At 44.6% G+C, this 25366-nt stretch overlaps 1 protein-coding gene across 4 annotated transcripts in view; it reads left to right on the top strand.

Annotated features, from left to right (window-relative positions):
• LRRC7 (leucine rich repeat containing 7) overlaps window positions 1–25366 on the top strand; it is a gene marked incomplete at its 3' end in the record, with an annotated part of 76559 nt that overhangs the window by 7197 nt on the left and 43996 nt on the right. For all 4 annotated transcript variants that reach the window (XM_084266463.1, XM_084266462.1, XM_084266461.1 and 1 more), the window contains exons 3-8: window positions 260–338; window positions 1079–1168; window positions 3803–3859; window positions 17860–17923; window positions 20628–20702; window positions 23469–23613. In XM_084266463.1, the coding sequence (XP_084122589.1) occupies window positions 260–338; window positions 1079–1168; window positions 3803–3859; window positions 17860–17923; window positions 20628–20702; window positions 23469–23613 (510 nt within the window). The remainder of the gene's footprint in view (window positions 1–259; window positions 339–1078; window positions 1169–3802; window positions 3860–17859; window positions 17924–20627; window positions 20703–23468; window positions 23614–25366) is intronic.

Raw genomic sequence — 25366 nt, 5'->3', positions numbered from 1 at the left:
TTAATATCACTCTTATCAGTACAAATGATGACACTATTTAGCTTTAGAAGATTATATAAATCAATCATTAACATAATGGGTTTAGTAACAGTTTTAGATTTAGTAGCATCTTTTAGCCTGTAATAGTACAACATATGTATTCATCTTGCTGGAGCCTAAGTCTGATCTGAAAATGACAGATCATTTATGAGCAAAACAAGTTAAACAGGGTTTTATTTTAATGTGTGTATAGTAATTCTTTCCATATTTTCTTTTTTAGGAATTCAAGATTTCCCAGAAAATATTAAATGTTGTAAGTGTTTAACAATTATTGAAGCCAGTGTCAATCCGGTCTCCAAGTGAGTATCAGGAGCTTGTGTTGGTATACTGCAAGTGCAGAACGTTTACACAAAGGCATGGCATCGAGTTCGTTTGCAGGATTCATCCAGACTCCCTTTTAATTGTTTAAATCCAGGGTTGATGTATCTATAGGAAGATCTGTGTGCTGTGTAACAACCCTGGTGCCTTTCCTTGTAGGAAGGGTTGTGTTGGTAGAGCAGCGTGTGATGCAGCCTTGTGAACATGAGGGGCTGGTGCTTTGTGTGCTTGGGAAGTCAGTCGTGCTGCAGTCCCACGACTTCTGAAATGGAGTGAAGGAAGGGAAAGGATGGAATTTTACTACTGCAGTTTAAAATGAAATAGGAGGCAGAGAGGGAGGAGGAAGAGAGGGGAAGAACAGAGAGAAAGGAAGAAAGAAGAGGGAGAAGGAAAGAAAGGAAGGAAGAAAGGAGGGAAGAAAGGAAGAAAGAAAAGGGAGAGAAAGAGAGAAAGAAAAGAAGACTGCCTTTGGTTTCAAACCCCCAGCTGGGAAGAGGGAAAGGCTGATGTAATGTCAGTGTGCCAGGTGTCTGAATTTCATGTGGTTATAACAATGTGGAAAGGATGAGGATGGGCAAAAATGTTATCTGCAACATGAGTTCTTGAGGATTTGGGTAGGAAAAGAAGGTGAGAAAGTCGTCTTTCTCTTTCTAAATATACATTGTTATTATTTCCATAGCAACTTTGGTGTGAGCATTAAGATTTTAACTGTGTTTTTTAGGCTGCCAGATGGCTTCACACAACTTCTAAATCTGACCCAGCTCTATCTAAATGATGCCTTTTTGGAGTTTCTTCCAGCTAACTTTGGAAGGTAAGAATTAGTCATCAAAGCACATCGTGTTTTCAGATGAACCCAGTTTAGGCTTTCGGGGACCAATTTAAAGCTCTATTCTCTTGGAAAATAAAGCAAAGCAAAGAAAACAAAGAGATTTTTGGCTTTCCAGCCCTGTTTTGATGAATGATTGTTGTTAGAGAGAGCGTTGTGTCAGCAAGAATTTCATGATGAAGTGATGCAATTTGGTGGTTTGGGGAAAAGGTGAGAAGAAATAGAAATTGAAGAAGAGGCCTGTCCTTGATCAAATGTGTCATTAAATTGTGACAAGGGCAGAAAATAACAATATGGTCTGTGCCCATGAAAAATGAACAGCAAGAAGAAGTGTTGTGAGTCAGAAAGGAAGAAAGAAGTGACTGGGCGTGGTGGAGTAACCAAGGGAAAGATGTCAAAGCAAGAGAGGAGATTCAGGACAGCAGGACAGGAAGGAGAGAGAATGAGAGTAAAAATAAATGCAGCAGAAACTCAGCCAAAAAGTGATAAATTGGGACAAAGCAGCCAGGGTGGGAAGATCAAAGGTGACACAATTTGCTGTGGCTGTTCAGGAGGGCAGCAGAAGCCAGAAGATCCTTAGGCCATGCAGGTGTGGCTTAAAGGTTGGGTTTATTCCAGCTCCGTTACAGGGCTGAGGGGATGGTCAGCCTTCCAGCCCAGGGATTGTCCTGCTGGGCAGGCAGCTGGGGAGAAAAAGGACTAACACCAAAAGGATAAGGTGATGTTAAGGATTCACCTCAAATTAGCTTTTCCCTGGCCCATCCAACCTCCCCTCTGCGTGTAATACTGTTCAACTTGAGCATCCATCAGCGCTCCGGAGTGAACTCCGAGGTGACATAATTCGTGTTGGAAGTGTCACTGGCACACTCAGGCACAGAGGAATCCAAAGTGCTGCTTTATCAGCAGCCACAGAGGAATCCAAAGTGCTGCTCTATCAGCAGCCACGGTGTCCCCGTCACAGGCCCGGCGCGGAGTCGGTGCCTTGCGCTGCGTTACCTTGCTGAAGAAAGAGGAAGAGGAGTTGTCACTGTTTGCATTTGATGAGCTCTTGGAGTACCAGAGGCAGTCCTCAGGCAGCTGTCTCTGCTGTTTGGATTCAGGCACTATGCTCAGATGCCAAGGAAAAACAAATCTCTGAACTGCCCTGCAATCTACTGGATGCACAGTGTATATACTCGTTACACTCTTCTGCTGGTTCCCTATCTCATCATCTGTGTAGATGATTAGATACACATGTCTGCTAGGCTACATTTCTCAGCAGAAAGCACCCGCTTTGTTCTTTCCCAGATGCCTGCTTTGTCACACTAGTTCCAGTGGCGGTTGTTACTCCTTTATTATTATTCTGCTCCATATTCCCTATTTGGTATTTTGCATCTACAAATCCTTGTCATGTTGCTGAAGCTTCCAGCCTCAGCATACAGACATTGCATGGGGTTTTTTTTTAGTATATTTTACTAGCCACATGTAACTCTTCATCTGTATCTCCCTTCTTGCTCCTCTCCAAATGTTAGTGCCTTCCTCATACCTTCTGGTACAGTAACACTCAGCTAGTGCATGACATTCCCATTTAGCCATGTGGCTAAAGTCAGGAATGGAGCCTACCTGAGCATCAAGTAACTTGTCCTGCCTCTGGGTTTTGTTCTGGTTTAGAGTATCAGTTTTTGTTTCCAGTCTTTACAGTTTAATGATCAGGTTTACACGTTGGGTGTAACGTTCATACATTGTGTGTAACTCCCCCTCTGCTCTGCCCTGCTCAGGCCCCACCTGGAGTGTTGTGCCCAGTGCTGGGCTCCCTGGGATCAAACAGCCAGGGAGCTCCTGGAGAGAGTCCAGAGGAGGGACAGAGATGCTGAAGGGCCTGGAGCATCTCCCCTGGGAGGAAAGGCTGAGGGACCTGGGGCTGTTCAGCCTGCAGAGAAGAAGCCTGAGAGGGGATCTGATCAATGGGTATCAATAGCTGAAGGGTGGGACACAGGGGCCATGGGCAGCCTCTGCTCAGTGTCTGTGGGGACAGGACAAGGGGCGATGGGCTCAAGCTGGAGCACAGGGAGTTCTCCCCCAATGTGGGGAAGAACTTCTTCCCAGTGAGGGTGAGGGAGCCCTGGGACAGGCTGCCCAGGGGGTGTGGAGTCTCCTTCTCTGGAGAGATTCCAGCCCCTTCTGGACACCGCCCTGTGTGCCCTGTCCTAGGGACCCTGCTTGGGCAGGGGGTTGCACCCCATGGGCTCTGGGGACCCCTTCCCACCCCTGTGATTCTGTGAATAGAAAAAATTGTTGAATGTCACTGAAGTTCATCAATAAACTTCCTTCACATTGATCTGCCAGTGGGGAGTTGTAGGATTTGATGCTCAGAACTGCAAAAGAAACTGGTGAACTGAGCAGCAGCTGCTTTTTAGCCTTCAGTAGATCTCAAAGTGTCTGAGAGAAGCTGTCTGTCCTCACATGAAGCTGTTTGGTTCTGGATACACCTTGTATCATACTCAGCCCCACAATAACTGGACTTGTTACTATTGTGCATTAAATGGACTCTTATTTTCTTGTTGAAAGAAGTGGTTTCAAACCATTCATAAGAATTCCTGAATGAATTAATTAACTAATTACTCTCTATCATGTTTCTAGGCTTGTTAAATTGCGAATTTTGGAGTTACGAGAAAATCACTTGAAAACTCTACCAAAGTAAGTGATTGAATGTTTACCTGAGTCTCTTTCACCTGACTTTTCCAAAAGGGCAAAATACTGTTACTGTTACTCTTTCCAGTGCAACAGGGTCCTTTCTGCTTTTTTTCATGGGTTGAAGACATTCTACTGAAGGTTTTTTAGCAAAAAGCAAGTGCATAGAGGAAGGTGGAGACTGGTAACTGAGGTGGCTGTAACTCAGCATCCTAAATTTATCATGTCACATTTTAAAACACAAGATGTAAACAAAACTGGAAAACCACAAACCCTAGTGGGGGATTGTGTGACAGTGTTTTCCTCATCAAGAAGTAACCTGATGTATTGCAACATTCTCAAAGAAACCTCAGTAGAACAGTCTCTCCTTGTGATTGATACAGAAGTTGAATTTGTATTTGGTGGTTTACAACACCTGTATCATCAGAGTGTTGAAGAGGTGTCGGTTTAGCAGAGTTTCTTGGTGCTATTTACCAAAAAGATAAGCTGGTATAATTTGTTGCTATAATTTGACAAACATTTAAATGATCTTTTGAAAAGGAAACTGTAAAAGAAATGAAAAATAAATTGATCTGCTTCCCATGGTAATATAAGGAGTGTGTCTGCATGCAGCATGGGGTGTGTTTCTGCACAGGGACCAGCATTCTGCCGTTGCTTGCTGGGGCAGGGATCCTATCCAACGACAAAATGCCCATGGACTGGGGGATTGTGGGGTTGGCTGTCCCCATTGTGAGACTTAGATGGTGACAGCATCCTGTATTTCTGAACTATGGCCAGTACTGCCTTGCATATTATTTAGCTCATTTAGAAAGGGCTCCCTTTTTAGCAAGCACACCTTTATCAGACCCTCCTGTGCAGGCATGCTGACTGTAATGGGATGTAGTGACATTCTCTCTGCTTCCTGGGGGCTTCTGTCCTTTTTTAAGGGAAAGCTTTTTTTTGTGTTAAAGGTAATATTATTTATATAGTGGAAAACACCTTTTTTTGGTGTAAATTTTCTATTTACTCTGTTACACCTACTATTTACACTTGCACTTACTGCCCAGGGAGGTGGTGGGGTCACCACCCCTGGGGGGGGATGTAAAAGGTGTGTGGATGAAGTGCTTGAGGACATGGTCTAGAGGTGGGCTGGGCAGGGTGAGGCTGTGGTTAGATGATCTCAAGGGTCCCTTCCAACCCAGGTGATTCTATGATGATTCTATGTTTTAACTGCATTTAACAGTGAGACCTGTTCAGGACAGCAGATTTGCAGCCTTTTTCACCTGCAAGGCTGCTGTAGTGTACACAGATAGCTGGACCACCTGTAACCATCCGAATTCCACTGGGAACAGCACAGGCTTTGTGTGCAGAAGGTGCTTGCTGGGGTGAATGGAGGTGTGTGTGCTGGGACTGAAGATCTGAAGTCCCAAAACAGTTCAAGAATAATCTTGATCACACAGAACATTTTTATATTTCTGGTGTAATTCTAATCCCACTAAAGATGGCAACAGATTTGTTACTGGATTCACTGGGAGCAACACTGGGATCGTCTCTCATTGCTATTAATGTACATGGTATATATATAAACACATGTGTATTGAGTTTTTTCTGTGGTACATGGTTTTTAACATGCAATTTTGCCATGTTTACCAGGGGTTTGGAAGGTTCATGCCAACGCAGAGTAGCTTCTGGTTTCAGTAGTGCTGAGGTTAAGGTGGCTGAGCATGACTTTTCCCCCTGAAAGGAAGTTCTTGGACTCTTCTGCACAGAGAAATGTTATTTGTAGGTGTGTTTTTCTCTGCTCTTTGCTATGTACTCCTGAGGCAAACTGGAAAGACAAGGTTCTGCTTCTGCAACTGCTGTCCTTTAAGCCCATAGCTTTAAGGTACAGCTGTATTGTGAAATACAGTAAGAGGAAGAAAGTCTACAAGGTGGTTTTTGCATCATCAGGGGCAAAAATGTGGGATCTACATATCCCTGGGCTGCTTTTATCCTCTCAGAGCAGTTTTCTCTGCAAGCAAGGAAGAAAAAGGGTGCACAGTGTAAGGTATTACCAAGTCTTAGTGTAGAGCATCCATGTCCTGCTCCCTAGTTGGGCTGAATTTGACCTCTTTTATGAAAAGACAGCACTTACTGGTCTAAGGCAGCATCTCTTGGCATACTGGAGAAGATTGGAGCTGGGTGTGGGAGGTTGGGGGAGGAAAACTAATGCAGTAATATAAATCAGAATACATCTTACTACCTAGTTGCAAAAAAGGTGATGTGAGTCTTTCAGATCTATAGTGCAAGGCTTTCCTTCTTGTCCTACAATGTATTAGATATATGATGAATAAGATAACCTGGTTACATGGGTAGTTTGTCCAGTAGTTCTGACGTTAGAAATGTGAAAAGCAGGGCAAGTAAAGGATTTTAATGTTGTAGTTTGGCTTTTGAATAGATGGGAAATGTACTGTAGGGCTGGTTTAAGTAACTTCTGCTCAGTACCATTACCATGTTAAGTGCAACTTAAAAGATGTTATTGAAAAGCAGATCATATGCTTTCATCTGTTGCTGTAAAACGTGTGTGTGGAGAATTTTTAAAGGAAACATTTAGCATTTTGGCATAAACAGGAAATAAATGTGCTTTGTGTTTGCCATAGCACTGGTTTTGCTGTATTCCATACTAACTTGACAGTCAGGATCGTTGTAAAATGTATCCATAGTAACTGAATACCTTCTCATGTAATTACACCAGTGTCTTTAGGAAGTGAGATGTGTAGAGGCTGTGCATAACTATGCATTTTAGGTGTGGATTTACGTGGACAGATACAGATGTATGTGTGTGTATCCATGGACATAGATATACTCAGCGTGTATCTGCAGTCAGTCCTTTCACAGACCAGGAACCAGCTTAGTGGAAGCAAATGGAGAAGGAGCAGCAGGCAGCAGGGTGCCTGCTTGTCGGGCTTGAAATGATGGGGAATGTGCAGAGTGTTGGGGGGATGAGGAAGTGAGGGGTGTTCGGATCAGGGTGTGGATTGTATTGGCTGCTGAGGAGTTGCACCTCCATGTGATCTCAGCCTGACCTAGGAAAAGTGCAGTCTGACTTCCTGCTCTTAAAAAATACTCTGGCCTCAACTAGCTGATCCATGGGATAACCCAACCCCACATCTGAATCACCAGTTTTCCCAACTCTTTTGGCCAAACATTGTAGGAACCGTGGTACATCACCAGAGCTCGGAGCGGGTTCCCCTCACTCATGTTCACCACACATGTGGTGGTGTGGTGACAGTGTGGTTGTTACAGCAATTAGAGTAAATTGTTAACTTTTCAAGTAAATCTAGTAGCTAATTTCACAGCTTAGTTGGGAAAGGAGTGTTCTGAGCATGTTTCAGCTGTAGCAACAAAAGCTTTTCATTTATCCAGCAGCAGTATGTACGGCTGGTCTGGTTACCCCTCCAGTGGAAGCTCATTAATTTGCACTGAGTTTTATATTTTCTGAGATTTGGCTCTGTCATAAATATTCATTGCTCTTCATAGCAAGAAATGTCAGCAGACCTGCCGCTCCTGCCTGAATGTTTTGGTGCATTAGCATGCTGTTGGGGTCCTGAGACCAGTCAAGAATGTTTTATATCTCAGTCAACAACCTGGAATCCACCCTGGGCTGATCCTTGTGCTGAGCAGCCTGGCCAGGCAGCCTATATATTTATTATTTAAAAAACCTTTGAGTAGATGGAAGTGGCTTGTATGATGCATGCTCTTAGAGCTGCTTGGGCTGAGGAAAACACCTTCTCTGTGGGATTTCTTCCAGCTGAAATTTGTTATATTTAAAAATTGTAGAAATTTTGCATTTGTAAACGGTGAGTCAGTGGTGTCTGAGGAGCTGTAGGTGCTGGTAATTGATGAGAAAATGCTTGTATTTGTTGTACTCATCCTAATGACTCACTGTTTCACAACTGAAGCCGTGGCTTCTCATCTCTTCTTTGGTTTTCTTGACAGTAGGCATTACAGCCTTTGTTTTCCTGCAATACGGTGCCATTAGGGAATAGTGTACAATGGAGGCGTTACACAGGGGTGGGTTCCTAGCAGGAGGTGGTGGGGGCAAACAGGACTTCTCTTGGTCTTCAGCTGCTGCTCAGAATTTGCTTTGTGAAGAGTCAAAAACTGTAGATCAGGCTCTTGAGTACAGCCTCTGGAAGAAGTATGTGATTCTGAAGATGAGAGCGACTAAAAACTGGGTGAAAATTAATAGTACAGTGTGCACGGTCACGTCCCCAGGGACTAATAGGAATTTATGTCATAAATTAGGAGTTCTTCAGTCAGAAATCAGACTGGGGAAAAAAAATAGACACGAGTGTATTAGGAGGATGTAAAATAACTGAGTCATCGATCTATTAGAGCTGTGACAATGCCGAATGTTCTTTGTCAAAGTATTTTCACCAGATGTAAAAACTGAGGGAGACTTCATTTGGAAAAGCTCCAAATGAAACCAGGATGGGGAAGAGCTGAAGAGAGTCCTAATCTAATAAGAGAAATAATGAATGCAGAGAGTGTATTTTATGGAAGGGACTGAAAAATAGTCTATTAAGCTAAGAAATGAGAAGTTGAGGGTCGATGTGTTAGTATTTGTCTCTAGGCAAGGTTGGCAGCTGGGAAGAGGGCAGTTTCTTCTGCCTGGGCAAGGGGATTAGAGGAATGGATGACGATTAGCTAGCTACCTGTGAGAGGGAGGAAGGAGTAGTTCCCAAAGTATCAGACCCATCAGTACCTTCTCCCTCCTCCTTTTGGGATTGAAAAGCATCACTCCCCATCTTGCAGATGAACGTGGCACTTTGGGTTTGAGGGTGTTTGTCCTCACTGCAGGTGGGGACAGAGGAGGTGGGGGAGATGCTTGGGCTGCTCCCTGTCCCTCAGCTGCCCAAGGGGCTGCCTGACCCTCAGGATGTGTGCCCAACCACCCTCCTCCTCCTTCAGCAGCACACACTGCTGCTCTTCACAAAAGATGTACCAACGTGGTGAGACTCCCTGTGCTGCTCAGCACCTCGAGGTGCCTGTGCAGGTGTTTGCCTGCGTGGCTCTATTGTTCTGTGGGCTTTTACAGCAGCACACTTCTGAAAGATGCTCATTTTCCAATTATCTCCATCCCCTGGTTTGCAGTTGTTTTAGTGCAATCTCCCTGCATTGCCAAAATATTGCCTACCTGTAATTGCACTCCTGGTTTGAGTGGGGAATGAAAGGACTTTGTGGCTATAATGATGATGACAGGGTTGCTTGTTTTCCCTTTTCTTAAAATTAGCCATTTTCTATTGATGTCTTTTCAGTCTTCAGATGGAAGCCACTGTTTTTTTAAATCCTTGATTGCTCATTTTTAGGCTTTGATTGTTAAGAAAATAATGTAACTACGTGAAAACCCAGGCAATACATGTTAGCCACACAGTCGTCTTTCCTGAGAACTGCTGCTAGTGAGTGTGTTTGGTCTCAAAATTCAGGATCTGCTTGAAAACTCATCTTTTAGAGTTACCTGTTGCAGGCATTACAATGGAATGTTGGTAATCTTCTGGTTTGCTTTTCGCTGCTCATGTCTCCAGCAGTAATGAATCTCTCTCAGGGTTTTAACTGCCAGTGTTTACCTTGCAGCAGTACTTCCATGCCTTCTAGTTCCAGAAGAACACAAGCATGCTCCTCAAAAATTCCATGAAAAATAAATCTTATGGATCAGTTGAGTATTTCACTGTTGGTGCCTGAGCATCTTCCTTGGCAAACGGCAGTGGAAGCACAGAAGGGCAGCCTCAGCTGAAGTTTTGCATGAAAAATATTTCATGGATGAATGGAAACAAGGATGCTGTCCATTAATTTCTTCCTTCTGGATAATGGGTGATGGTGTGAAAAACCATCTTTTGGTGCATTTATACTGAAAGGTTCCGTTGCAGCTTCACGATTAAATATCTGTTATAACACAAATGAAGGGGAGGCAGAGAATCCCATTCTTCACCCAGAATTCACTCTTAGGAAACTTCAAAAAATTGTCTTTTTTATTCTTCCTTTGAATTCCAAGTGTACTTTTATGTGAATATGTGAAAATTTCACATTATTATTCAATGTCCTTGACTAATTATTAGTCAAATAGTTCTTATTTCCATTTCTTTCTTTCCCCAAAAATCTAGAGGTAGAACCACAGAAAGTAGAAGTTTATGAAATGCTGATGGGGAGTATGCATGTTCCTGATCAGTGTGCCAGTTATCCCCAGCTACAGAGGGTCTGGGAAACAGGGCACAGTGGTGGGGATAGTTCTGTTCCTGTTGTAACAGTCAGAAATACACAGTTGTTGCAATTACTTGTGACTCTTGTTTATGCTGGTTATTTCCTAAAGGTGGTGAGGCTGTGGATGAGGAGGCTGCAAGGGTGAAGGTTTCTAAGCAGCATCATAGAGGCTGTATAAAAAGCACACAGTCTTTTGGTTTTGAATCAATACAGAGTGAGGTAGATCAGGTCCTTCCTTGGCAGAGTACACATGGAGCTACAGTAGGTGTTTTGCAGAGGTTAACTTTGCAAACTGGGAGAAACTAAACCTGTGGAGAGCTACGGGCTGAGACTTTATTCCAAATTGAGAATGTGAGTAGAATAATGCAGAGGAATCACTTCTTGTCTAGATACAGTGTGTGTATTAAACATGATGCTCCTCTAAGATAGTGATTTTAGTATAAGCACTGGCAGAGATCACTTGAAAGCATCTTCTGGGGTTCATCAAAACACTGTTTGAAACACTCCTGGGTGATGTTACTTTCTCCTTGCTCCCTGTTGCAAGGCCCCTTTGCTCTGACTTTTTAAGACACGTATGAACATCTCTCAGCCTTGGCAGTGAAAGGCCACAGGGCCAGCCTCACCAGCTGCTTTAGTTTCATCCCAGCAGGAACAAGCCAGTGAAGCTTCAGAAAGGTGTTCAGCATGGTAAACGTCACAGCCCTTTACCTTCTCTCAGATGCAAAAGCTGCTGGAAGAAAGTGATGAGTATTCCTTCCCTTAGCCAGAAAATGGGGTTGCAAAAAGCATTCTAGTGACTGAAGAGCATTAGTCCCATTGACTGGAATAACATTTCCATCCCTAACATCCTTCTCACTTCCAAAATCCTGATTTAGGAAGCAGATTTGCAAAAATCGCAGGTTGTCTGAAGTGTGTTGGAGTCAGTGGAACAGACAATTTATATCAGCTGAGAATCTGTCCAGAGGCATCTAAATATAGGTTTAAAAGCCTGGCTCTGGGCTGCTATTTTCTGAAATGCTGTTCCACTTTCTTCTGGGTTTATTATAAAGATGTAAACTGTTTCCCACACTTTGAGATTACAAATATTTCATCATTCATGATGACCTCTTTTCTTCAAATAGCAGCTCTCTGGCTCAGCTTAATAAATCACATTCCAGAAGACTTACTACTTTGGCACTACATTATTAAAATATTGCCAATATTTTAATAAGCAACTACTACTCTGTCTCTTCCCTTTAGGCTGTTGTAAGCTGAATATATTTGATGCTCAGAGAAGACACAAAAAAAGGTGTTGTATTGTTTTCTTACTGTGAGAACACTTTTCCAATGCATATAGTGGGCCAAACCTGCCTGAAAATGACTGTAAATATTCTTGTTTAAAGGCAGTAGTGGCTTTTTATTGGTGTATCTCCTGTAGGGACCCTGGGAGAAGGTATCTCTAGGGCTCCTCATCTCACAGTGACCACACACCAGCCTTGCTGCTGCCATCTGGGTTATTTTTTGAGAGGACTGGATTTATTTATCACTCATTGGTTTCTTTACAGCTTCCATTTAACAGCTGCAAAGGCCATTTATCTTTTTCAGAAGTTTATATCTGACTGATTGGGTTAAGTTTCAGGTAAAGGTGGTGGGAGGGGAGAACGTTTCTAACCGTGGAGAATCACTGTAGCCCACCTCACACACACGTTGGGTTTTAATGATACCCTGTGCTCCTCCCAGAACAAAACTGGGCATCAGAAAGGCTACTGAATAAGAAACCTGAGCTGAGAGTAAAATTCCTTTGCTCTTGTTTTTTGGGTTAGCTGATTCAGTTAACTCGCAGTCATCAGATACTCATTAACACCCTTTGAACTTGATTCATTCCTGTTAATTATTCAGCATATTAAGTAACGTCTTCTTCCTGCTCTCTGGCAAAGTAAATGGGAGAACTGGGCCAAAACTGCCTTTTCAGTCTTGCAGGAGAAAACTAGGGCTCTTTAATTAAATTCATTCATCCCCTGCAAAACTAGTACAGCAGAGAGTAAAGAATGTGCCACATTCTTCTGTGATTGGAATAATATATTGTATATCCTGCTGACACGTGGGTTGTCTTTTGGTGAGCCAGTAGTGGGAGACCTGCAGCCTCCTTCTCTCCAGTCTTCAAGAGGGTGGAGCCCCAGATCCCAAGCACTAGTCAGTTTATGTTAATTAAAGAGCTTGTTCAAGTGGATCAGTATTGCAGTGTTACAAATCAGCTGTTTACTTTCCCCTGTATTATCAAATTCAGTATTTACAGCATCTTTTAAGTTGTGTCAGTGATACAGCCAGTCTTGCTCATGTGATTGTCCTGCTCTGTGCTGCGCTGGGGTGGCCTCCCCTCAAGTCCTGGGGCAGTTTTGGGCACCACAACACAAGAGGGACAGAAAACTCTTGGAGAGTGTCCAGAGGAGGCACCAAGGATGGGGAAGGGTCTGGGGGGGAAGGCTTATGAGGAGAGGCTGAAGTCCCTGGGCACCCCTCTGAAGGGGCAGGGCCGACCTTTCTTCTCTCTTTGGGGACCGGGGATAGAACCTGAGGGAAAAGTGTGAAGCTGAAACAGGGGAGATTCAGGCTGGGTGTCAGGAAGAGGTTCTGTGCTGGGAGAGGGGGGTCGGCCACTAGCACAGGGTCCCCAGGGAAGGGGTCCCAGCCCCGAGCTGGGCTGAGGGCAAGAAGCATCTGGACGATGTGCTCAGTGCCACGCTGGGGCTGGGCTGGGCTGTGTGGAGCCAGGAGTTGGACTCGATGGCCCTTATGGGTCCCTCCCAGCTCAGGAGATTCTGTGAGTCTGTGGCTGCTGGGATGTATTCACCCTATGAAGTAACGTGCCAGTCCTTCCTGGAATATGAAATCTGGGATTCACTGTCAGAATAGCTGTTTGTTTGCTGGTACTTGGGGTTTGGATGGTTTTCACTAGAGATACTTTGAGATTTTGCCAGCTTGGATTTCCTGTGCTTCTCCAATTTGTGGGTTGATACTGCAGCCTGTACAGTCCTTCAGTTCTTCACTAGAATTACCAGTTGAAGTGGGTATTTGTGGTAGTTAAGGATGAAGTAGGATGCATCCTGTGTGTGGTATTTCAGATGTGTGTTCTGGTTTATATTTCAGCCCATGTGTTACAACGTTTTCTATCCTCAAAATCAGTTTTAAACATGCTCTGCTATTTTGAAGCCCAGAGTATCCATAGATTCAATGCCCCAGGATATTAATTTACACATTGGGTCCTTTGCTTTACCCCATACATGTTTTATATTCTAGAAATTATATCATTTATCTTGAGATTCAAAGAAAACTGGGACTGAGATTTCTTTGAATCTGTTAAATGATGTATCAGTGAATAGCTCTTTGTGATTATTTGATGTAGTGCTTTAGCCCTGGTTAAGATTCAGCTACTCTGCAACAGGTAAACTATTAAGTCTGAATTTTACAATGTAACATCCAAACTGATTCACTAATGACTTAAAAGTTACACTGCAAGGCTTAAAATACTAAACCAGGGCAAGACTCTGGCCTGTGACATTTTAACAACCACAAAATAAAGGTTCCTGTGTACAACAGACGTCTGGGGAAATATTACCTGAGGTGAATGCAGCAGGGGATGCAGCAACAGCAGCTTATTGGCCTTTGCTTGCTTTCCGGTTCTTCAGGAAACCACGGTGTCCACGTGTCCTCACCTCAAATGAAGAGCTGGTTCTGTTTGTTGGTGCACGAGGAAACAGAGCATGGCATGGTTGTGACTTTCTTTGCACCAGCAGCGCTGTGTCACTGATCGCTGAGCGGTGTTCTGCTGCCTCTGCGGCTGTACTTGCTGCTGTGTCACCCAGGTTGTGCCTGGGACACGACTGCTTTTCCCTCCTGGGTTTTGTACCTGGTTGAGCTGGTGTAGTTGTGGATACGGTTCTTGGTAGGTGCGAGTAACTCAGCTGTGGGTGGCGGTTTGTGGAGGAGGGTTTGGATAAATCACCATCCCCTTTCTGTCTGAAAGCTGGCAAGAGCACCATGGCTTCATTAGGCTGATTTATGGCAGTTGTCTCCTTTCTTCTGCCAGAGCCTGGAAGTGCCAGGTGTGTTCCTGGGGATTGGAGGTGTTTATGATGTGCAGATAACGTCTTCTAAATAAGGCAGCAGAACCAGGCAGAACACACGGAAGTTCCATTAGGTGATGTATGTGATCACCATGAGTTATAACCCATGTCACTGATTTCTCCAACATGTGTTGGGATTTATGGAGTGGGAACGTTTTCAAACCCCTGAGCAATGTGAGGTTTTCACCAAGGATTCGGTAATCTCTCTAAGCTACCCTCTGTGCTGGTTTTCCTGCTGGCTTTTGAGAACCATGTTCTATTATTGTGTTTAAAAGTCATTTTGAAAAGATTCACCTCATTCTGATCCTACCATGATGTCTGCTTCCATAGGGACTCAGATCTTCTCCCTGTAACTCCTGCAGTTATTTATGAATGGAAGAAGGGATCCAAATGCCATATGGACCAAGATGGATGTGAAAATTTTGGCTGAGAGCTTTATTAGCACATTAATTATATTGCATTACATCATTCAAGCAAGGAATATTTGACTAAGCATTACTCATAATTACACCTTTCCTGTTCCACCTTTATAAAATGACCCCACATAAAAAATACAATGAATCTTTTCAGAAGAAAAATAAAAGTAATTACATGAAAGAGCTAAAAATACCACTAGGTAATGAAAAGTCTCTCACAGTATTCCACTGGGTGCATTTGGCAGTGTGCTTCATCTTTTGATATAGCACCAGCTAACTGGAATTAATCTGCCTCCAGATAAATGTTATAGTTATTCAAACTCTGCATCTGTCTGTAGGAATTACACTGAGCCATGTGTGGAAGTTGCCTTGGATGGTGAATTTACAGTAGTCCAAAGTGAACCTTTTTGCCTTGGTTTCAGCTAGGATGGAGTTAATTTCTAAGAGTGGGTGGATGCTGTGGTTGGGAGTTGGGATGAGCAGTGCTGAGAGCACCCTGATGTTTCTAGCTGCTGCCCAGCAATCAAGGACTTTGCAGTTGTTGATATTTCCCTGCTAATGAGAAGGGAGGGGACACAGCCAGGACAGGTGACCCGAACTGCCCAAAGGGGGTATCCCATGGCAATTACATCGTGCTCAGCATAAAAGGGGGGCTGGTTGGAGGAGGAGCAGGTTTTGGGGATGCTCTGGTTTTTCAGGGCGGCTCTGGGCTGCACAGCCTGAGCTGTGTGGTTCGGTGAGACACTGCATTGTGTATCACCAGTTTCATAGATTTCACTATAAAGTCCTGTTATCATTGTTATATCTTTCTGCTATTCTAGTAAACTCTCCTTATCCCAGCCCACAAGGTTTTGGTTCCCTGGTTTTGGGTTTTTTCCCTTTCCCTTCCCTCTTCCCCCCCATTTAAAGAACAAGCGACTGACTGCGTGGTGCTGGGCTCTCAGCTGGGGCAAAACCACAGCACCTCCACAGCAGGAGGTGTTCAGAGTTAGGGCCCAGTGTGAAGCACTCAGATGGCTGCTCACGTCGCCTTGGAAGCATTTCCCATTTCAGAGGGTGTCTGTCTGTCTGTCTGTCCGTGCACCAGCCGCCTTTGCAGCTGTAAACTGGGGATATGTGGCCGGTGTGGTGCCAGCTCCAGCTCGTGGGGGTCTCCAGAGGTGTAGTATGTGTGGGGCTAATGGTGTAGCCTCTGTGAGGGTGAAGAACCATGTGCCTGCCACGGTCCTGCACTGGGTTTCTGTGGTGTAAACCGGAGTGAAACCTGCTGTCTGTGTTTGCTGAAGGAACTTGGGAATATTCAGGTGCTTTTCATGATGCTCAGGCTGAGCGCGTGTGTGCTGCTGGCTGCCAGCTGAGCAGAGCTTGGTGTGTTTGAGGCAAAACAAAGGCTGAGGGAGCTGGGACTGTTCAGCCTGGAGAAAAGAAGACTAAGGGGGGGACCTTATTAATGTTTATAACTATCTTCAGTATGGGACACAGGGGGCCATGGGCAGCCTCTGCTCAGTGTCTGTGGGGACAGGACAAGGGGCGATGGGCTCAAGCTGGAGCACAGGGAGTTCCCCCCCAATGTGGGGAAGAACTTCTTCCCAGTGAGGGTGAGGGAGCCCTGGGACAGGCTGCCCAGGGGGTGTGGAGTCTCCTTCTCTGGAGAGATTCCAGCCCTGTCTGGACACCACCCTGTGTGCCCTGTCCTAGGGACCCTGCTCTGGCAGGGGGTTGGACCCCATGGGCTCTGAAGGTTGCTTCCAACCCCTGTGACTCTGTGAAAACCGCTGTAATGTCCAGAACAGCAACTGGTACGTTGGACATCACGTGAGCACGACCACTTTTAGAGGCCTCTTGAGCCCAGTCTGTGAACAGGAGCTGGTGGGGACTGCACACGTTCGTGGAAAGAGCCCTAAAGTTAATTAGATTTTGGGTGGTAATAAGAGTGTCCACAGCCATCAGGTTTGCAATTATAAATGTAATTACTTACTCCATTGAGTTCAATTAATTTAAAAATTTGTATACGATATTTACAACTTGTATCTAAATGTCAGCAGTCCAAGCACAATTAGTGACACATCAATTAAGCCACGATGGGCAAAGTTTGTGGAGAAGGACTTTGGGCTAAATGCAAACTTTTTCAGGGATGAATGTGTCACCAGCAAAGACAGGGAACACTGGTGAGCTGTCTTGGGTGTGCTGCAGCTTGATTTAAGGAATGTGACTCTGCCTGGGTTCTGTGAGACACCTCCAAAGAGCAGCACAGTGCACCAGAGAGCTTCAGAACCATTGTCACCATTGTTTTAATGGGGGTTGTAACACAAACAGGCTCCTTTTGGGGATGGTGTGAAACACTCCCTTTGTCCTGGTGACCTCGTGATCTTTCTCCAGGGCTACAAAGATGCTGAAGGGCCTGGAGCATCTCCCCTGGGAGGAAAGGCTGAGGGAGCTGGGGCTGTTCAGCCTGCAGAGAAGCAGCCTGAGAGGGGATCTGATCAGTGTTTATCAATAGCTGAAGGATGGGACACAGGGGGCCATGGGCAGCCTCTGCTTAGTGTCTGTGGGGACAGGACAAGGGGCGATGGGCTCAAGCTGGAGCACAGGGAGTTCCCCCCCAATGTGGGGAAGAACTTCTTGCCAGTGAGGGTGAGGGAGCCCTGGGACAGGCTGCCCAGGGGGTGTGGAGTCTCCTTCTCTGGAGAGATTCCAGCCCTGACCTGTCCTAGGGACCCTGCTTGGGCAGGGGGTTGGACCCCATGGGCTCTGGAGGGCCCTTCCAACCTCTGTGATTCTGTAATCTTTAACAACACTGGGGATCAGTTTTTCAAGCCTGTCCTGAAGGTGCTTTCTTATTTATTGCACTGCTCAAACTGAGGGGGAAGCCCTCGTTGGTTTTTGGCTGCTCTTGCTGTGAAGAGCCACAACACTCTGGTGATTTATAAAGAGACTGATAACGAATTTATAAATCTGAATCAAAAATACCACAATTTATGTTACTTTCAATTGCTTATAAAATTAAAATGGGTCATTTTCCTTGAGCAACTATGCCAAATTACACCAGGATTGTATGTTTCTACTAAAGTAATTGGTTTTTAGTTCAAGAACTTTAGCTCGTGTCTGGAAGATGGAGTATGTTGTTCTCATTTGCATCAGCGTCAATCTGATGTAATTCTCTTTGCAGTAACAGTATAAGCTGAGCTTTATTTTTATCTAAACAAAAATCTGACTCACATTTTGCAAGTAAAAGTTTCATCTTTGCTATTTCCTTAATCTGTTACAGGTCAATGCACAAACTGACTCAACTGGAGAGACTTGATCTGGGCAATAATGAGTTCTCCGAGCTGGTAAGAAACACACTGGGGTTTGACCACACACCTGTGTGGTTTGGAGGCTCTGTGCACATGGAGGGGCATTCACATGCACTTAGAAGGCACTGTTGTGTGGTGGCCACATGCTGTGGTCACATCTCCTTGTAGAACTGAGAAGTTGTCATAGATCTTGAGGTGAACGCTGATAATACAATGATGTGCTTCATCTACCTCAGGCTTCTGCAGTTCAGGTCAAGGTCACAGTTGATTCTCACCCTAAGCTGGTGGCTCTTGCTGGAATCCATCAGTGTGGGATGAAATACTTGTGTCAATTGTGTATTAATGTCTTCATGTCTATCATTATACCCTGCAAATATTAGAAGATGCTATTAGCAGATGTAAGTTTTGGATGCCAAAAGCAGTTTCTGCCCCTAACTCACCTGAAAGGTGAGAAATAGGTGTTTTGGGGGCACTGGGACAATCCCTGTATAATATCCTTGAAGGTTTGGTGAGCCCTGGGTGATCACTGGGTGATCATTGCAGGTCCCTTCCACCTCAACCATTCTATTCTAGTTGATTCAATTCTTTTCCATAATACAACTCCATTATAATTATGACAATCTATGTGGAAAATTAGAATATTCTCAAAAAATCCATCAGCAGAACATGTTCCCAGCAGAGACAAAGACGTTTTTAATGCTGCTTATTAAAGCACCAGTGAGCACAGGGAGGGGATTGTCCCTCTCTGCTCTGCCCTCCCCAGCTGGAGTCCTGTGGCCAGAGCTGGGGACCCAGGACAAGGAAGATGTGGGGCTGTTGGAGAGGGGTCAGAGGAGCCCCAGGGATGCTCAGAGGGCTGGAGCAGCTCCCCTAGGGAGAGAGGCTGAGGGAGCTGGGCTGGGTCAGCCTGGAGAAGAGAAGGCTGTGGGGGGACCTCACTGCAGCCTCCCAGTCCCTGAAGGGACCCCAGGAACAGGAGGGGAATCAGCTTGTTAAAGGGCAGAGACTGGCAGGACAAGGGGGCTGGAGTGAAGCTGGAGGAGGGAAGGGGGAGAGGAGATATTGGGGGGGAAGTTCTTTGCAGAGAGAGTGGTGAGGGGCTGGAAGGGGCTGCCCAGAGAGGGGGTGGGTGCCCCATCCCTGGGGGTGTTCCAGGCCAGGTTGGCTGGGGCCCTGGGCAACCTTGTGTAGCTCCAGGCCTGGAGGTTGGTGTCCCTGCCTGTGGCAGGGGGTTGGAGCTCTGTGACCATTGGGGTCCCTTCCAACCCAGACCATTCCATGATTCTATGATCTCATCTGGGTTATGATATTCCATGATCTGTACTCAGGAAATACCAAATCAGTACTGGTGTGTATAGCACAGGAGTAGCCTGTTGCCTTTGAGAAGGTTGTCTGCCTAATGAGAGGAATTTAAAAGAAAATTAAAGTTGAGAGGGGAAATTATGATTATCTCTAATGACCTTAGTCAGTGAACAGCCTGGAGGAATGAAGCTCTGCAATCCTCGCAGGAACAAACAGCATCAAATGACCGTTAATTCATTTAGCCTGGAAACTAGAAGTGCTTTTACCCATTGAAGGACAACAAGATTGCAATACAATTAGCCAAGGCAAAATTAATTGCCTTCAAAATGTTGACTAAGCATTTTTTGATAGAAACACATTATGTGGCAACATGGAAAGCTGAGGGACTGAGCTCTCCAGACCTGCAGGTTCTGCCTTACCCTGTGATGCATCGGGAGCTTCTCTGATTTGCCAGGACCTGGTGAACTGAGAAATCATCTCTTTTGTGGGAATCACAACATTTCAAGCAATGTAGACACAAGAGATAGAGAGAAAGGTCTCTCTTAAGCTCCTGTGATGCTGGGCAGATATGCTTGTATCTCCTTGTGTTGAAATAATTCCAGTGAAATAGTCCTGCAGCCCTCTGAAGTGCCAGAATCTGATGTGCTCAGAACTGCATTATTTAATACCAGCTTCTGGCAGACTTTGGAGAAAAATCCCTACAGCTTTAGGCAAATTGGAAATCTTGTTTTACCTGTGAAAAAACTCAGCTTAGGCTGAAACATGGCAACACTGGTGACTTGATTCTGGATTGTCCCAGCAGTAATGGATGGGAGGTGATTTGGGGAATTGCCTTTTCCAGCTTCACTAACAGCTCATAGCATTGAAAAGAATAGAACCTCTGAGATTAAAGCTTGATATTGTCATTTGAAGGCTTGATCACTGCATACCACTGCTTTAACTGCTGCATGTGGCAAATGCAGGCATGAAATCGGACATGGATGTGGTGTGTCTGGGGAAGGGCTCAGCTCAACGCCTCTGCTCAGCTATTTTTAAGGCTGTAAATATGCAAAAGGCAGAGTGCAGCACAGGCTGCAAGGTGAGGTTTGGAATTCCTTTTCAGTTCTCACTTCTCCTGCTTGCCTTGTTCATAAACCCCCCACTGCCCTGGGCTGTTTAGAACAGGGACTTCCAAGGAGTTCTCCCTTGCTCTTCCTTCTATTCGCTCCTTTTCCAAAGCAGCCTTAAATTTTACAAGTTTCAAAAGCCAGCAGTTCAATGACATGAAATGAGTATGCTGTTCATGTTGGCAACTGTCTGAAATGCTGATGGAGTGTGTAAAAATAACAGTGAAGGTGAAGAGGGAAAGTTTTTTTCAAGAAAATATTGATTTATATTTAACTAAAAGAAGAAAATACTGATGGGTTTACTGTCTCTAACACTATATTCTTTTTCTCAGCCTGAGGTTCTCGAACAAATCCAAAATCTAAAAGAATTGTGGATGGACAATAATTCCTTACAAATACTACCTGGGGTATGAACATTTATTTTATATAATCGAATTATTCTGATATATAGTGAACTGTTTCCTTTGCAGTAAAGGAGTGCATGTGCATTTTCATGAATGGGCACGTATTTCTAGCTCATACAGTCACTAATTATTACCAAGAAGCAGAAGTCTCAGCATAGCCACTCCTGTGCCAACCTTTTAAATGTTGTGCTGTTATGTGATTGTGTCTAAAATGGGAAGGGGGTGCCTGTTGTATTTAAGCGTTTTGCAGTTTCATTGTGGGGAGAAATGGTTTCTGATGGTTTCCCAGCCAGAATGCACTCCCTGGCAGCTTCCTAAAAACCCACATGTTTTAAAGGGGAAGAGGAAAAACTAAGTAATCTAAATAAACTTCAAACTAACAGATGGGGAGCACAGATCCCACTCTATTAAAAGCAACTCAGAGGCAGAAGATGTCTTCCTCTAGAAGGCACCCTGTTTAGAAATGGAACAAAAACCCACTTGAAGATCTAAACCTGAGGGTTGTGGTTAGGTATCTGCTGTCTCTGAGTTGTCACCACCCCGCAGAACTTCTTCCCATCACTGGTGTTTGGCCACACAGGAGGCAGAGCCTGTGCTTCCCCCAGCCGTGCTCCGCGCCGCCGCGGGGGAGATGTAGCAGCAGGCTGAGCACTCCATGTCTAGGTGTGGGAAGGAGGAGTAGAAGTTACTCCTCTTTCTGTTCTGAACCTTTGCTGATCAGCACACAATGCTTTGCATTTTTTACTGAAAGAGTTGTAGGGCTGTGGCACAGGCTGCCCAGGGAGGGGCTGAGTCCCCAGCCCTGGGGGTGTTTAACAGAGGGGAGATGAGGTGCTCAGGGAGCTGGTTTAGCTCAGGATGGGAATGGTTGGACTCGATGATCTTTAAAGGTCTTTTCCAACCTTGTGATTCTGGGATTCTGTGAGCCACGACTGCTTTCTGCCTTGAATAGATTAGATGCACCTTGATTCTGTGTTGAGGAGGATGCTTGCACAGAAGAGACGATTTTCAGTCCAAATACCCACTTTTCCTGTGCTCTGTTAGTGAGAGTAAAGGCTGGTACTGAAACCATTCCCTGCCACTGAAACCAGCTGCAGGCCAGGAGCAGGGATGCTGCAGCACCGGCGCTGCAGTGCAGCTGTGCAGAGGAAGCATCAGTCGTGCACAGGAGCCTGGGCACAAGCATTTCAACCATTCTTCTCTTTCTTTTCTGCTCACAGTGAGATCAGTTAATATATCCAGTGCTAAAATGCATTCCAAACTCAGTCCTGCTGTGCTAGTGTGGTCCCTGGAGAGGGGGTTCAGAGTTGAAGACGTTCAGTAGATCATGGAAATGAATTCCAAGGAGCTTAATTATTTTCAGTGAATAATTTGTGTTTCCTGGGAGACCCTAGATGGTATTTTTGGAAGCTTTCTGCAAAACAAGAGACTTGCAATAGTTAATATTGGCTTTACATTTTTATTTTTAAAAATAGAAATAGCAACTGGTAATTTTAAGCTTTAGAGATTCGCTGAGTTTCCAGCGTTGCCCATTCAGTTTTCACAGCAGCCTGTGCTCAGAAGGCAGCTTGTGGTCAGCTGTTACTGTGGGTGGCACAGGTTGGGGCAGGAGGGAGACCTTCCCTTCATACAGCCGCTCAGGCAGGAGTACAGATACCAGGCACTGCCTCCTTGGAAGCAGAGGTAAGAGGTGAAAAGCAAGCTGTAATCATTCTGGTTCCAAAGTGCCTGCAGGTGAAGCTCTCTAAAGCTTCCCTGTTTCCATGTGTATGGTAAATAACCACTAAAAGTACAGAGCTAAACCCCACTCCCATGAACTGCTGCAGAATCCACACCCCTCAGGAGCCCATGGTTCCCCAACAGCCATGAAGGGAGCATCCTCACAGGGCAGGGCTCCTGACTCAGCTGGTTTGAAGCCAGGTCCTTTAGCTTCTTTGTAATGCTGAGGCACTTCCCACAGCTCATGAAGTATTTCCATGGATGCTCAGTGTTGCAGCCCAGTCCTAGCTCTCCAGAGCGGTGGTGTTCTGCCTTGACTCACTCCTGTGTTATCCTCAGCTCTGCTCCTGGGCAGGGATTCGGCTCAGCCGCCCTCAAGTCAGCAGTGAGACCTCTTCACTCTTCCACTTGTAGCCTTTCATTTAAGGAAAGTCACAGCAGCTTTTCTGGGGATTTTCTTGGTGAAATTTCATGCCTAGAGTGAAGTGTCCACCTGGTGATAACGGATCAAGAAGCAGGTTCCTTTTTACAGCCCTTGAAATTAGGGCAGGATTCCTGACATGTTGCTCATTGATGCTGGAGCTGCAGTTACACTGAATTCACACAGGGTGCAGTTGGGGTTAACCACTCCCAGCCACACCACGGGTATCAAAGGTCAGACTTGAGACTTGCTATGAATCAGTTTGACACATCAAAGCTTTCCCTGCATGTCCAGCCCACAGACCTTAAGGTCTGCCAAGTAACTGTCCCATGGATCCATGTCCAAATAACACACCTGTATCCCAGAACTCAAACTGTTGGCAGGTTTAATGAGCCTGGAGCACTTTAATTAGGTTGGTGTGTGTCATTTATTAGTACAATCCCTTTTGCCATTACCTGATGGGAAGGCTGTTAGACTACCACTGGCACCTCTTCAGTGAAGTGTCTCTTGCAGAAAGGATGCTGAGATGACTGAACATAGGCCTGTCTTGCTGTTTGTCTTTAATTAAACTTAGAAACTAGCATGCACTGTATATCTGTTCAAGTAACACTTTGTAACATGCTATTAAGTCTATAGGGAAGTTAAAACAGCTCGTGTACCTGGATGTGTCAAAAAACAGGATAGAAACTGTTGATTTGGACATATCAGGATGTGAAGGACTTGAAGATCTCCTGTTGTCATCCAATATGTTGCAGCAACTGCCAGACTCCATAGGTGAGAAAAGCTCAGGATTTCTTGTAATCTTTTACAGGTCAGGGTTTGATTTATATCTTTTTTTAAAAAAATAATCCTCAGTAATTATGAGAGTTTATAGTAGATGGAACAAAGCTGCCATTAAATTCCAAAGAGTTTGGAATATCTCTGTCTGGACAGTCCATGGTGACCATTTTATGATGTCAGGGGAAAAAAATCCATGGTCAGAAAGTATGGATTACTGTGATCTTAAAGATAACATGCAAAGAAGGAGATAATTGGTCTGATTGAAATTTGAACAGAAGTATAATAGTGATGATGTTAACAGTGTGAAACTCCTGAAGGAAATCACTGCCCTTACAGCAGTGCAGTTCCAGGTAAGAGCATTAAACAAAGACACAGCTCCAACTGTTCTTTCCCTTCTTTGCCTGTATTGCATGCATGGAATTTCTGTGTTATTTACAATATGTAGAAATTCTGGGAGCAAAGTAGTTGTAGGTATCTCTGTACATCTGGATACTTCCCTTTTCTTTGGAAACACTTGAATCTTTTCCCCTCATCCTTTCTTCCAGCTGATGACCCCTCTATCGATGAGCCCCTTGTATTGATGAATGCCCTGTAAAAATGATCCCTCTGTATCATCACCACCTTTTTCACTTTCCCCAGTGCATCCCTTTGAACACAGAACTGGTAAATTCCCCAATTTTAAATCAGCTTAGCCTGGATCCCAAAGCATATTGCTAATTAATATCCCCATGCCACCCGAATGTTACTCGGTGCCTTTTACAGCTGTTTCCCATTTCAGCCTTCTACATCTCACCATAACTAATAGAATTTCTGCTCTGTGTGGGTTTCTGATTTGCATATGCAGATTGCTTTTCAGAGGGCATTTACCTCCTGTACAAAAGGAACCAATGTTTACATTCTGAGTTACACATCCCTGCAGCAAAATGCAGTCAGGTCTCATTTCCGAGTCCTTGTTACTGAACAGTGACAAAGGCAAAGCAAAAGGGGTGGTTTAATATTGCATTTGCAGATGGGAACTTGCTGCAGTTCATGTTGGTGGAACTTTTTCACCTTAAAAACCCAGATGTTTCTTGAAACACGGAGATTTTGAAAGAGTTTTCAGCAAAACTTGCCCAGCAGTTGAAGCGAGTGGTGTTCCTGGGATCCCTTAACTCTCCTGCTCAGCTTCAGCTTTTGTATCATAGCACATTCAATTTTAACATTTTTCTCTGTATCACTGATTAATTTATATAATTTCTAACATTAATTACAGGTAATAATTTAAAGAAATGCTATTTCACTATATCCAGAGTTGTTCTTTCAGGGTAAAAGCAGACTGTGAGATGGGAACAGCTCCCAGCTGGGTTCCCAGGGTAGGAACCCATTTCAAGCTCAGATTCTAGCACTGCAATGCAATATTTCTCCATTTCTTTTTCTTTATTTACCTTTTTCTTGTTGTCTGCTGTTGCACAATGGTAAAGCAGAAGGTTTGCTCCCCTCCTGGTAACTACTACCCAGTTCAGGCACCTGCTCACACTTGGATACGTAATAGTACTTCTAATGATAAGAATTAACAGTCTACTCAGATGCATCCAGGATTGAGTCTGGGTTGCAGACAGAATCTGGTTTTCTGTCCACATACTGTGAAGCTCCAGAGCAGTAGCATTATACTATAATAGTAGAATTATTCCTTTAGATAATTTGTCTCATGTCCTGTTACAACCTGATCACCTTTTAATCAAGGCAACAGGACTACATTTAGTTAAAA

The sequence above is a fragment of the Gallinula chloropus genome (genome assembly GCF_964237585.1).
Source record: "Gallinula chloropus genome assembly, chromosome: 6".
Lineage (NCBI taxonomy): Eukaryota > Metazoa > Chordata > Aves > Gruiformes > Rallidae > Gallinula > Gallinula chloropus.
This window is presented reverse-complemented; position numbering and strand designations above follow the sequence as displayed.